Source organism: Mesocricetus auratus, unplaced genomic scaffold (assembly GCF_017639785.1).
Source record: "Mesocricetus auratus isolate SY011 unplaced genomic scaffold, BCM_Maur_2.0 Super-Scaffold_100676, whole genome shotgun sequence".
NCBI lineage: Eukaryota > Metazoa > Chordata > Mammalia > Rodentia > Cricetidae > Mesocricetus > Mesocricetus auratus.
In genome coordinates, this window is record NW_024429266.1 from 147,143,956 (window position 1) to 147,156,287 (window position 12,332).

General features: G+C 36.0%; 1 protein-coding gene across 6 annotated transcripts in view; it reads right to left on the reverse strand.

Moving 5' to 3' along the window:
• Positions 1-1,488: 1,488 nt before the first annotated feature.
• Znf638 (zinc finger protein 638) overlaps positions 1,489-12,332 on the reverse strand; it is a 102,085-nt gene continuing 91,241 nt past the window's right edge. For 5 of the 6 annotated variants that reach the window (XM_013114163.3, XM_013114162.3, XM_013114160.3 and 2 more), the window contains 6 exons: positions 9,405-10,632; positions 8,750-8,815; positions 6,735-7,659; positions 4,278-4,376; positions 3,547-3,665; positions 1,489-1,803 (listed from right to left, as the gene is read on the reverse strand). In XM_013114163.3, coding sequence (XP_012969617.3) covers positions 1,738-1,803; positions 3,547-3,665; positions 4,278-4,376; positions 6,735-7,659; positions 8,750-8,815; positions 9,405-10,632 — 2,503 coding nt within the window. In that variant the 3' untranslated portion in view covers positions 1,489-1,737. Of the gene's footprint in view, positions 1,804-3,546; positions 3,666-4,277; positions 4,377-4,994; positions 5,103-6,734; positions 7,660-8,749; positions 8,816-9,404; positions 10,633-12,332 lie in introns of all 6 variants that reach the window. The other variant, XM_013114165.3, reaches the window with a different exon arrangement.

Consider the following 12,332-nt stretch of genomic DNA (forward strand, 5'->3'; position numbering starts at 1 on the left):
AATCACTAGGGCTTAGATGAACATTTCTCAGACATGTCTTCTAAGCTCCTGAATTTAAATCCAGTTGTTAGCAGGGTTTTGTTACTTTAGTGGCTACAAAGTCTACTGTGGTATTCCCTACTACACTCACAGAGCTAGTGATTGGTCTGAGATTCACCAATTTTTACTGACTCTAAAGAGCATTTGGTTTCATGAACTTTTCTATTGTTTTTCTATTTTCACTGGTTATTGTTTCTTTGTTTGCTTTGTGTTTAGTCTGTTCTATTTTTCTAGCCACCTCTCTTTTTACTGGAATCTTAAGGCAGGAACTTACCTGTTGTGGTATAAAATATTTGTTTAACTATGTAAAGACGTGTCACATTTATTTTGTTGCAGAATAACTGTTTATGTAAAGATGTGTTGCATTTGCTTATAGTGCATTTGCTTATCTATGTAAAGATGTGTTGCTGTTTCTCCTTGCCTGCCTAAGATATCTGATTGATTTATTAAAAAGCTGAATGGCCAATAGCTAGGCAGAGGAAAGATAGGTGGGGCTGGTGGGCAGAGAGAAAAGGGGGCCAGCCTGCCAGGGGCTAGTTAGCAGCCAGAGGCCAGACAGGCAGAGGCAAGCAACTCAGACATGACAGAAGCAGGAAAGCATGTGGGTGCTAGGAATCAAACCTGGAACCTCTGGAAGACCAAAAAGTGCTCTTAACCTGAGCCATCTCTCTAGTCCCAGATCTTCACTTTTTGTTGGTTATGTAGGAATGGGATTCCTAAAATGAGATTTTGAGTTGTTGCTTCCTTCCACTCACCATTTTCCTTATTATTAGTTATACTGAAAAGCTGAAGAATCAGACATGAAACTTCAAGGCAGAATTGTCTGAAGTATGGACTGATTAGGGAGGAAGGGATTTAGTACTTACTTAGAAAACATTCAATTTTTAGTCCTCTGTAACTTCTTATACATTATTCAGACGGTTTAAAAAGTTCATAAAAAGTAAAAACTGCTGTGTATATCTAAACTAATACTTCCATGATTTGGCAGGTGCTTTTTACAAACAGAAAAAATCTTCCTAATACATTTAAAAATTAAGCTGGGTGTTGGTGGCATACACCTTTAATTCCAGCACTCTGGAGGAAGAGACAGGCAATCTCTGTGAGTTCAAGTCCAGTCTGGTCCACAAAATGAGTTCCAAGACAGCTACAACTGTAATACAGAGAAACCTTGTCTCCCCTGCCAAAAAAAAAAAAAAAAAAAAAAAAAGGCAGTATTTTACTCGAACTTAACTTGACCAAACATGATGTCATCTCATTAAGCAGAAAAACTGAGTATTTAAGAATCTGATCTGTATACGTGGATGGCCGAGACAAAGTACCACATCATATTATTACTTCTAGTAACACATGAAAAACTGCCAAATATCCTAAATCACAGGTTGTAGAGAGGAGCCTTGTCTGTAACCAGGGGCAAACAAGTCTTTACAAATTAACACAAACACAACAGTGTTGAAATATACAGTAGGAACATTTATTTTAACACTTCTAAGAGGTATCTTTCCATGCCTGATGATTTGATATAAAAATCAAATCCATCATACTTTTCCCATCAGTTTCTCTATATCAAGGGCAATCAGAAATTTGTACAACATGAATATGTTTCTGTAACAGAAATTACAAATTAAATGATAACAAAAATACACAAATCAACTGGACCCTAAATAAGTTTCTAATGAATTTTTTTCCTCCTTTTCCCCATCACCTAGAGCTTCTTTCTTCAGTCTCATTCTGCTCCTTTTCCTTTCTTTGCTTGGCCATGAACTTCTGTCAAAAGCAATTTTAAATGAAACATTTGTTAGATGTTGTTTGCTATGTGTGCAATCCCAAATTTATCTCATTATATTTATAATCTAAAGAAGTGTCTTTATCAACACTCATCCCTTTCATTAATCATACTTCTGATATTCGATGATGTGCCAGGCATTATTTTGGGGGCTTGGGAATTTAGTAGTGAACAAGACAAATAAGGCATTTTTTCCAAGTGTTTACACTATAATAACGGAACTGAAGAGAAGAAAAACTGAAATCATGTAGGTGGTAGTGATCACTTTAAAATTATAACAGAAAGAAAGACGCATGGTCATGTGCCTGTTGCTGGGCTTGATCCCGAGCACCACAAAATTAAGATAGTAACAGACGAACTAGGTAGATTCATCTTTTGTAGACACAGGATGGAGTTTGAAGTCTCTATGCAGTCCTGGCTGTCCTGAATTCACTACATAGACCAGGCTGTCTTCTAACACGTGCTGCCTCCCAAGTGCTGAAACTGAAGGCATGTGCTACTACAACTGGCTTTGGAGTTTGCTTTCTTAAGCAAAGGCCTTTCCTAGCAGCTGTTTGAATAGAGACCAAAAGATAGAAAAAACTGGCCACACAAAAATGTTTGGAAGGGAAACAGGAATAGTAATTAAGGCAATGGCATAATGATAACTGAGGTCTTGGGCACAGAGAAGCAGGCCATCCACTTTCACAAAGCCATATAGTCATTGTGGCTATTATTCTAAGTGCAATATGAAATAGTTCCAAGATTTTAACTTTTATTCTTTATTTTTGTTTGCTTCATTTTTCGATACAGGGTTTCACTGTGGCTTTGGAAGCTGTCCTGGAACTAGCTCTTGTAGACCAGACTGGTCTCAGACTTATCCAGATCCTCCTGCCTCTGCCTCCCAAGTGCTGGGATTAAAGGTGTGAGCCACCAATGCCCAGCAACCAACTTTTGTTCTTAAGACAAGGTCTCATTATATAGCCCCAACTAGCTTGTCACTCTGTTGGTAGATCATCCTCAAACTCAAGAGATCCACCTGCCTCTGTCATCAGACTGATGGGATTAAAGGTATATGTCACCACATCTGGTCCTAGCTGCAAGATTTTAAATGGGGGAGGGGGTGGGGAGTAGTAGGATATAGCAGTTTAAAAGCACAGGGAGAAGGTAAAATGCGTGAGAAATTAGACCTAGAATTAAACAAAGCTGTGCAGAAACCCAAGGTCTGCCACTAACTAGCTTGGTTTTTAGGAGTTCAATACACTAACTATATGAAACAATCTTAGACATCAGAAGTCAAAACTACTGATATCCATGGCTAAGAGTAATTCTCTAAAGCAGCACCTCTTTAAACATATACAACAAAAAAAGGAAGGTCTGTGACTCAATCAGTTTAAGAAACTGACATTTTTCTCCTACTAGAAATTCAGAAATTTTAGTAAGTTAACATGTACAGACATTTGCAATGGGACATCAGGATAAGCAGAGTCCTATATTTTAAGGAGGTCCACAAGATACTTTATGTTTATAAAGTCTATTCTAGATAATGCTATTTCTCCAGGAAAAGGAGTAGGGCTAGAGATCATAGCAGCATACAGTGACATAGGAAAAAAAGGGATTTTGGACTTAGGAGCAATGAACTGAGATAAATACCCAAGTTCTCACAAAAGAAAAGAAATATACATGTTGAACAGACTCTTACTTTAAATCAAAAGATGACAGCACTTAAGATTTTTATGCATTACCTCTGTATTTTGCTTATGACGTTTGCTCTTGCAGTGATTTGCCATTGCTTTTTCATCTGAATAGAACAGGGAGCAAATTGGACAGAAAAATCCAGCCTTTGGAACAAGAAAGTCCAAATCTAGAAGACAGGAAGAAAGAAAAAGAATAATCTATCAACAGTATGTCAATCACTTTATCTAAATCTGGAGATTGAACCTAGGGCCTCAAACATGTTAGTCAGGTACTCTACCACTTGGCTATAATCCCCCAGCTGTACAAAACATATATCTTTATTTAGCAATATATAATATATTCCAAAGGTTCCAGAGAAGCCATAATGCCATTGCACAGGCTGAAGAATCTGAGAATAGAAAACAAACATCTTAGAAACACCCTGTTAAAGTAGAAAGTGGAAAAACAACAGAATGATGGGCTGCTAAACAACCAAAAGCTTCTCAATTCAGCTCAGCAGTCACGAGCAAAGTTTGCTATGGAAGCTTTTTAGCTTGTTTTGCCTAACTAGAATTTCTCCTTGGGGAAGTATAACTCAGTTTTTACCAAAGCAGCGAAGGTAAAAGAAAGAAAAAAGGAGGCATATCTCAGCCTTCAAAAATGAAATAAAAATATCCATGCCAGGTTTAAAAAAAAAAAAACCCTAGATAAGCTGTATTCAGAAATACCAAGGAAGTTTAACTTCCTCACTTTTTTATTTAAGAGAAACAAGAAAGAAAAATGTCACTTCTAACTTTACCTCCCGACACATCAGGTGTCACTGATTTGCCTACAGAAGAGTCTTCGGTCTTCTTGCGTTTTTCATCAGGTTCCAAATCCTTTAATTCAGCTTCTTCAACTAAAGTCATTAAAAAGTTCAAGGAAAAACATGTTATTTAAAATAGGTTTATAGACTTTGTGAAAGTAATGTTGGATACTTTGATTTCTAAAAATAACTTAAAACTCATAGAACTACACCTTAGTTAATAATGATTCCTTGATCTAAGAAGTAAATGGGTAAATGTTAAGATATATTCAATGAACTTAGGAGAAATAGGGCTAAAGCCAATGTAAAATTTTATGGCCAGCAACAGGGAGGATATTGGACAGAATGCAAGTATATGTTGTGTGACAATGTTCATGTTCCTTATTTGTATCAACTTAAATATTACTAATGCTGTTCAGACATTCTGTTTAATTTACTGGTTGGATGCCTGGAAGTACACATAAAAAACAGATAGTTAATAAATTATTGTTCCCTGATGCTGCAACATGGTCACAAAAGCCTTGCTGAGTAATTCCCACAAATATTTTTTGTTCTAGTGTGCACTGTTCCAAAACCTCTCTTAATTATGAAATCTACAAGATCTTATATGTCTGTCTGATGTCTTTCTAGTTCCTTGGCTGGTTATCTGTGAAACCTCTACCATCATCTCATGTTTATGTGGTTTTCTCCCCAACCAAACAACCCCTTTACCTCCTTTACTCATTTGGAAGGCTTCTTTGCCTTTTGCTGGTTCTGCCATTACAGCTTTTTGTGAGGGTGATGCTTCCCTAATTCTAATTCTCTTCATTGGTGTTTTAGCTTTAAAAACAAAGACTAATTTATTGTTCCATTAACAGTAGTTAAATTGTTTTAAATTTAACATATTAAACTATCTAATAATTCTAATATTTTTTCTAATGGGGAGAATGCCTTTTTGTTTTATTTCTGAGACAGGGACTTGCTTATGTAGCTGAAACTGAGTGCTGGATTACAGGTATGTGCCAGTACACTGCATAAAGGAACCTATTTCTAAACAAAAATCTATTTTTTTCATTTCACTTTATGTGTACTGATGTTTGCCTACATGTATGTCTGTGTGAGGGTATCTGATCCCCTGGAACTGGAGTTACAGACAGTTGTGAGCTGCCACGTGGGTGCTTGGAATTGAACCCAGGTCCTTAGGAAAAGTAATTGGTACTCCCAACCCCTGAGCATTTCTTCAGCTCCTTAGAAATCTATTTTAAAAAGCAGTTCAGTTAAAATAATCTATGTTACCATTTGTGTTCTGAAAAATTATTCCTTACTATTCTTTTCAGAATGGCTATACACTTTTCCCTGAATTGTCAATCCAGTGAAATGTTCCTAGTATCCTATTCTTAGTTTGGTTAAATTTTCAAGATTTTTGTTATTGTTTTGCCTTTTTTTCCTCCCCCAAGACAGGGGTTCTCTGTAACGCAGTCCTGGATGTCCTGAAACTAACTCACTTTATAGACCAGGTTAGCCTCAAACTCACAGAGATCCACCTGCCTCTGCCTCCTGAGTGCTGGGAGTAAAGGTGTGCTACACCACACCCAGATTTATTTTTTAAAATCTTTACGAAGTAGACATTAATACATTGAATAATTTCATTTATAACATTTAAAGAAACAAACCACTGTTTGAATTCCTTCTCACCAAGGTGACTTTATCCTATAACACAGTATGTCAGCTGGGTTCACAGTTTTCTTAATGGAAATTATTTTTGTCTCTCTCATGCCCCCCAAGCAAGTAAGCTGTTCACTTATTCCACATCACCAAAATACTACACTATGCCAGATGTAGTGACTCTCACATGTAATCTTGGTACCTGGGAGGCAAAAATATCCCAAGTCCAAGGCTACATTTTGAGTTCTAGGCCAACAAGAGCTAAAGAGTAAGACCTCATTTCAAAAGATCAACATCTGCCAGGTGTGGTTATTCACAATGTTAATTCCAAAACCCAGGAAACAGAGATAAGCTGATCTCTGAGAGCTCAAAGCCAAGGGTCACAGTGACACCCTGACTTAAAAAACAAAAAAACAAAACAAAAAAACAGTACCTGGATGATTTGTTCTCCTGCTTGTTTTATTCTAAACCCAAGCTTAAGCCATTAGTAGGAGGCAGTGTGATGTGTATACTGTCCTGTTCTTTATAAAAGCTTGTTTCCCCATACATACACACTTTTCACTGTAGGTCTATATTGGATGCTTTGGTTTGTTTCCTGGTTTTGCCATCCTTTCTTGAGGAATAACAACTTGGAACTGTGTAAACTAAGAGAAATGTGTGCAACCTATACTTATTTCTGTGGAAAACTTGAGTGCTTATAACTGCTGGCTTACGGACATCAACATGACTATATTACTCCTACTGCAGCAAACCAGTTTTAAATGTAACTTCATGAAACAGAAAAAATGAACACTTTCAAGTATCTACCTGCTGTAGGTCTTTCAACCATGGTTTTCAAATCTTTTGTTACAGTCTCACTTCCTGAACCTACTTGGGAGAAAGATTCAAGTTTTGTCTTCTTTGTATCCACAGCTCTCCTCTTTCTATTTCCTTTTTTATCTGTTTGGAGGTCAATTTTGCCTTGTGCTAATACAACTTTTGAGTCATTGTCTCCATCCTCTTCATCTCCAACTTCATCAACAGTAACAAAATTAAGCTCTTCTTTAAGATTTTTAAAATCAGCCAGAGATTCTTCATCTTCTTCAGTTACTTCATCCAAAGTCACTAAATGAAAATCACTTCTGTCATCCTGTATTTCATCTACAGTAACTAAAGTAGAAGGGTCTTCAGGCATCTGGGAAGAAATGAACCCAATAGAATCCCTTACAGTAGTTCCTTCATCTCTTTTTGAATTCAAAGTAGCAAAAGGTATGTCTGCTGACTCTTCTACTTCTCCAATTTCATCCACAGTTACCAAGCGTTCCTGTTGAAGATCTTGTTCTTCGGCCATGGACAGAACAGTAACATCTTTAGGTTCACTGTGGGAAATGCAATCATCTTGGTCAATTAGTTCATCTAAAGTAAGAAGGGAGTTAGAATTTTTTACCATTTCTTCCACATTGAGCTCTTCTTCATCAATGACTTCATCCACAGTGACTAGAGCTTGTGCAGCTGCATCTTCTTCTTCCCCAATTTCATCTAGTGTTACAAAAGACAGTTCTCCCTCAACACTGTGAGGGGCAGAAGTTTCCCCCTTTTTCTTTTTTAAGTTAAGTTCAGGGGAAGGAGGAATTTTGAGAGCTTCTTTTCTTTTTCCTTTTAATGGATTCTGTTTGGCTTGAGAAGGATTTATGTCTTCTATGACTTCATCCACAGTAACAAATTCATCCAAATTAAATGTAAATAATGGTTCCTGTTAGAAAGTTAAGAATCAGTACTATGATCTATGTATGACTGACTAGGCACTACTAGTCACAGTAAACTAATATGCAGATCATCCATGAGAATTTCATTGTAAAGCCATTTCCTAAGACTAAAATAAAATTAATGTTATATTTTAAAGGGTTCCTAAGTGATGAGGCTAGCAAGATGGCTCAATCAGTAAAGGTGCCTACCACCAAGTCCAACAACCTGAGTTTCATACCAAGTACTAAAGAGATAAGAATCGAAGTGACTCACGCAAACTGTCCTCTAATCTCCAAGTAAGAGGACAAACGTGAGAATATGCGTATACAGCACACAAATAATTTTAAAAAATAGTAATTTACACTTCAAAACTACATTTAAAGCACTTGTCAAAACAATTCATACAAAGAATCTACTATTCCATATGTTAAGTATCTAGCAAGTGTTTACTTACTAGACTTCTAAAAGCACCTCAAACAAAAATAAAAGGTAATGCTGGGTGGTGGTGGCACATGCCTTTAATCCCAGCACTCAGGAGCAGGTGGATCTCTGTGAGTTTGAGACCAGGCTGGTCTACAAGAGCTAGTTCCAGGACAGCCTCCAAAGCCACAGAAAAACCCTGTCTCGAAAAGCCAAAAAAAAAAAAAAAAAAAAAAAAAAAGTAAATAGTTAACTATATCAACTAATTTATACATATTTTAATATATACATTGCTATGAAAGTTTAAAAGTTTTATATTGATAAAATTATCTGAAAAGATTACTAAAACTTCATAGCTAATATAATTGTATTTGAAAACCTTATTTTAAAACTGGCACCATAGTAAATAAATTTCCAGTAGGTTTCTGGATTTAGTAGTTCTCAACAATCCAAGGTTAGTACACATGGCAATAAAACTATTTAGTCTACCTCAGTGACAACACCAAAGAACTTAGTATCAGGATACAACATGAAACATTTAACTCCTTATCCTATGTCCTATATCTCTCACTCTCTCAACTTTCATGTTAACTATGAAAAGTAACTGCAAGTATGTAAGTTAGGTGGGTACTGCTATGGAAGGGTGGATATAGAGAATGTGGATGTTTTCATTTTACCTCTTTCGATTTGGAACTTCTACCAGTAGTATTTTTAGAATTCCTAGTGTTCTGCAAAGCCAATGCCTAAAATATTAAGAAATACAGAAAAACAGAGTTTATGCCCAGATTATTAATGCTCTATAAAAAAGAGAAAACGTAATCAGCAAATATCCAAATATGCTCAATAATACAAATACTTAACAAGTATACAAAACTAAGTCAATAATCATTTAATGGTATAGGCACAGTCTCTAAAAGTTATAGCTAAATTCAGTTTCCAAAGTCTTTTTTCCTCTTTACCCACAAAGTCTAAGATAGGTAGTCGGTGAACTGATAAAGGAGTTTCAATTTCAGAATTATGGGAATGCCAAATCATCATTCTAGGAGCCACTACAGACCTCTCCTTTAAATCACAGTTGTATTTCTGACAAATTTTAATTCAGCCACATTGGTGACCAAGTAATACTTTCCAAACATGTGAGTAAATGGAAACTTTGAGCTCAATACTTCAAATGTCTACCAATTTATATCAATGGAATTGTTTCAAAAAGGGAAACAGGAACTTGGGGCTAGAGTGAAAAGATGAAAGTATGAGCTAAAACTACACTTCCTACTTCACAGCTATAGCAGCAGAGCTATAAGGTACACCAAGTCATTCTTCTACTCTCCTCACCTTATTGTTGCTGTCATCCCGTTTCATGATGGGAGGCTTAGTCTCTGTTTCCTGAGACTGTTTTGTTATATCCTTGTAATCCAGTTTAGAATCCTTGCACTGAAGGGCTGAGATCCTTCCACTGCATCCTCTGTTAACACCACTCTGAGTGGATTTGGCTTTACTGTTGCTTTCTGCTAAGTCTGATCTGGTATTTTTAAGCAGACCAAATTCCTTAGCTGAAACTTTCTTTTCAGCGTTTATTTGATCTCTAAGCAGAGGTTTTGGAAAATTTTTCTGACTTTCAGTTTTTGAAGTTGTACTTTTTGTTTTAGGGGATGATACCATAGCAGCCTTGATGCTTGTTTTACTACTACATACATTTGATATAGTTGGCACACTAGTTTTACCAGTTTCATCAGGCTTACTGCTCTCACCCACTCCTTTATTTGGGTCTGCCTTGATTACAGCACTTTCTATTGGCTTTTCTCTTATTGCTGCTATAATCTTCTCCAATTTCTCTACAAATGTGTCAGCTTCATTCTTCTCAGCCTTTTCTGCTTTTACTTGTAAATCCATTCTGGTTTCCTTAGTCTTAAATTCATTTTCCTCCTTGTCATCCATGCTACCTTTTATAGAAGTATCCTTTTTGCTCACAACCTTCTCACCCTCAATGTAATTTCCTGGCACTTGGGTCACAACATAAGCAGATGGCAGTACTTCTGAAACAGTTTCATGTTTGTCTACTTCAGCTATGGCTTCTACCATGGGTCGTGCAATTCCAGAAAATAAATCTTCTGCTTCAGACAGAGAATCTTCTGGAATTCTCTTGATCTTCCTTTCTTCTATGAAGACACTGTCAGATGTTGATAATTCTGTTTCAGGGTTTGTAACTTCTGCCTCTTCCTTCACAATGTCACTGGTGTACATCTGCTGATTTAAAGCAGATTCCTCCATATTTTCGCTGAATAACTCAATATTGGCTGGAGTGGATGCTACAAGAGGAATTTCTACGCTGACCTCTGTTCCTTGTTCTTCCAGATCCAAAGTTTCAGTTGCAAAGTCAGACTCATACAATGCTTGTTTGGATTCTTCCTTATCAAGTTCTTCCTGCAGCACTGAAGTTTCTGTTTCAATATTGCAAGTAGTTTCTTCTTCAACCTCACTAGGTTTAACAGAGGGACTATCGGCTGCTGTTTGTACCTCACTTTCATCAACAGGACTGTTTTTCAAGTCAGGGCTAAAAGTACTTAAAAACAAACAAAAGGAACACAAAAACAAACAAAAATCAAACTATGATGAGAATTCAATCATTGTAAATAATCCTGTTGATGCCAACTGTAAAGGGTTTCTGATGCACAAATATTAAGCACTGGAAATTCAGCCAATCAGAATTAAAGTGGCTAAGACATTCTGATGGAAATCAGGGGGTGAAAGATCTAAGAGGAAATAACAGCAAAACTAGGATTACTGGTATCTTCCTTTCACCTGTGTAAATTAATAGCTTTTTTTTTTCATTCCAGTTTCAAGTTTGAACTTGAAAAAGCCGAACAAAAAATTGAGATGTCTCAAATTATTATTAGGTCCTATACTCATGACATAGGTAACTAAACAAGATGTGTACAGTTCTACAATAAAGCTAGTGATCCATGGAAATTTAAAATGTATAGGTGAATTTTCATAAAAAGAAAATTGGAATTGCCAAGAAGGGTAATGCCACTTAATCATTTTACCTCCTTTTTGGATGCAAAAGACCTACTTTTAATTTTCAAAAAAAAATGTACTTATGAATGATAATACTTAAAAGAAACTTTTCTTGAGAAGGACCTACATAGCTTTTGGAGATTTAAAATTATAAGTAAAACTGTTACAACCACCTTAACAGGAAAATACAATCTTACTACCCACAAACTGCTCGCTCAGTTATTATATAGTGATTACTCAGAAGAAATGGAGAAAATGCATGGGTATGCAATTACTTTATGTTGGCATGGTCTTCCCAAATCCACAATAAACGTAAGTCTATGATTTTCTAATTCTACAACTTTCACATAACATTCCATATCAGAAGTTACCTTGGAAGAAAAGAGTTTTTCTGAAGACCATGCTTAACCCAATCAAAAACACATTTCCATACTTTTGTTAGGAAGCCACAAGAAAGTGATCACACCATATTAACACCTCAGTACAGTCTTAACTTGTTTTCTTGCCCAAGGAACGAAAGGATAAACTGCCATCTTTGATATGATTCTCAGAGGATGGCCACAAATGCTTTAGTCCACAATACTAGATAACGTCTAACCTCTGTCCCAAGATGCTACTTTATTTCAGGGATTTGGAAAAGGTGCTAAATGCCCCCCATCAGGGCCTAGTAATTTCATTAAATAAACTGATTCTCCCTGAAGAATAACTGTAAGTTAAGAGAAGTTTATGAACATCAAGTAATCATAGGTCCTAACAACAATACATTCTAATTTCTGTGTAAGCTACTCAATATATTGAAATACTTTCATTTGAAATTATTGTCTCTAACACTGAATATACCAACGGTTCATATTAGGTGTTCCAAATTCTTGGAACTAAAGTAGAGTCTGTGGCCAAACATAAATATGACAAACAACCGTGACATTCATAGTTACATGGATATTTCTCAAAATACAAACTTTTGAAATTACAAGATTCATATCGATAATAAAGAATAAACTTAAACTACTGCTACGTTACTGAGCTATACATTAATCCTAAAAATCGAAATTGAACTATACAGAAACATTTATGAGACTGAACAAACATGAAGACTTTTTTTAATCTTGGCTGAAAGATATAACAAGACTTTCTTATTTACCACATTTAAAATTTATAAGCAGTTATCATTTACACAAAGAGTAATAACTATTGCAGCTCTACATTTGAAACAACACAAAGGCCTGTTTGTAAAGATGGTTCAAT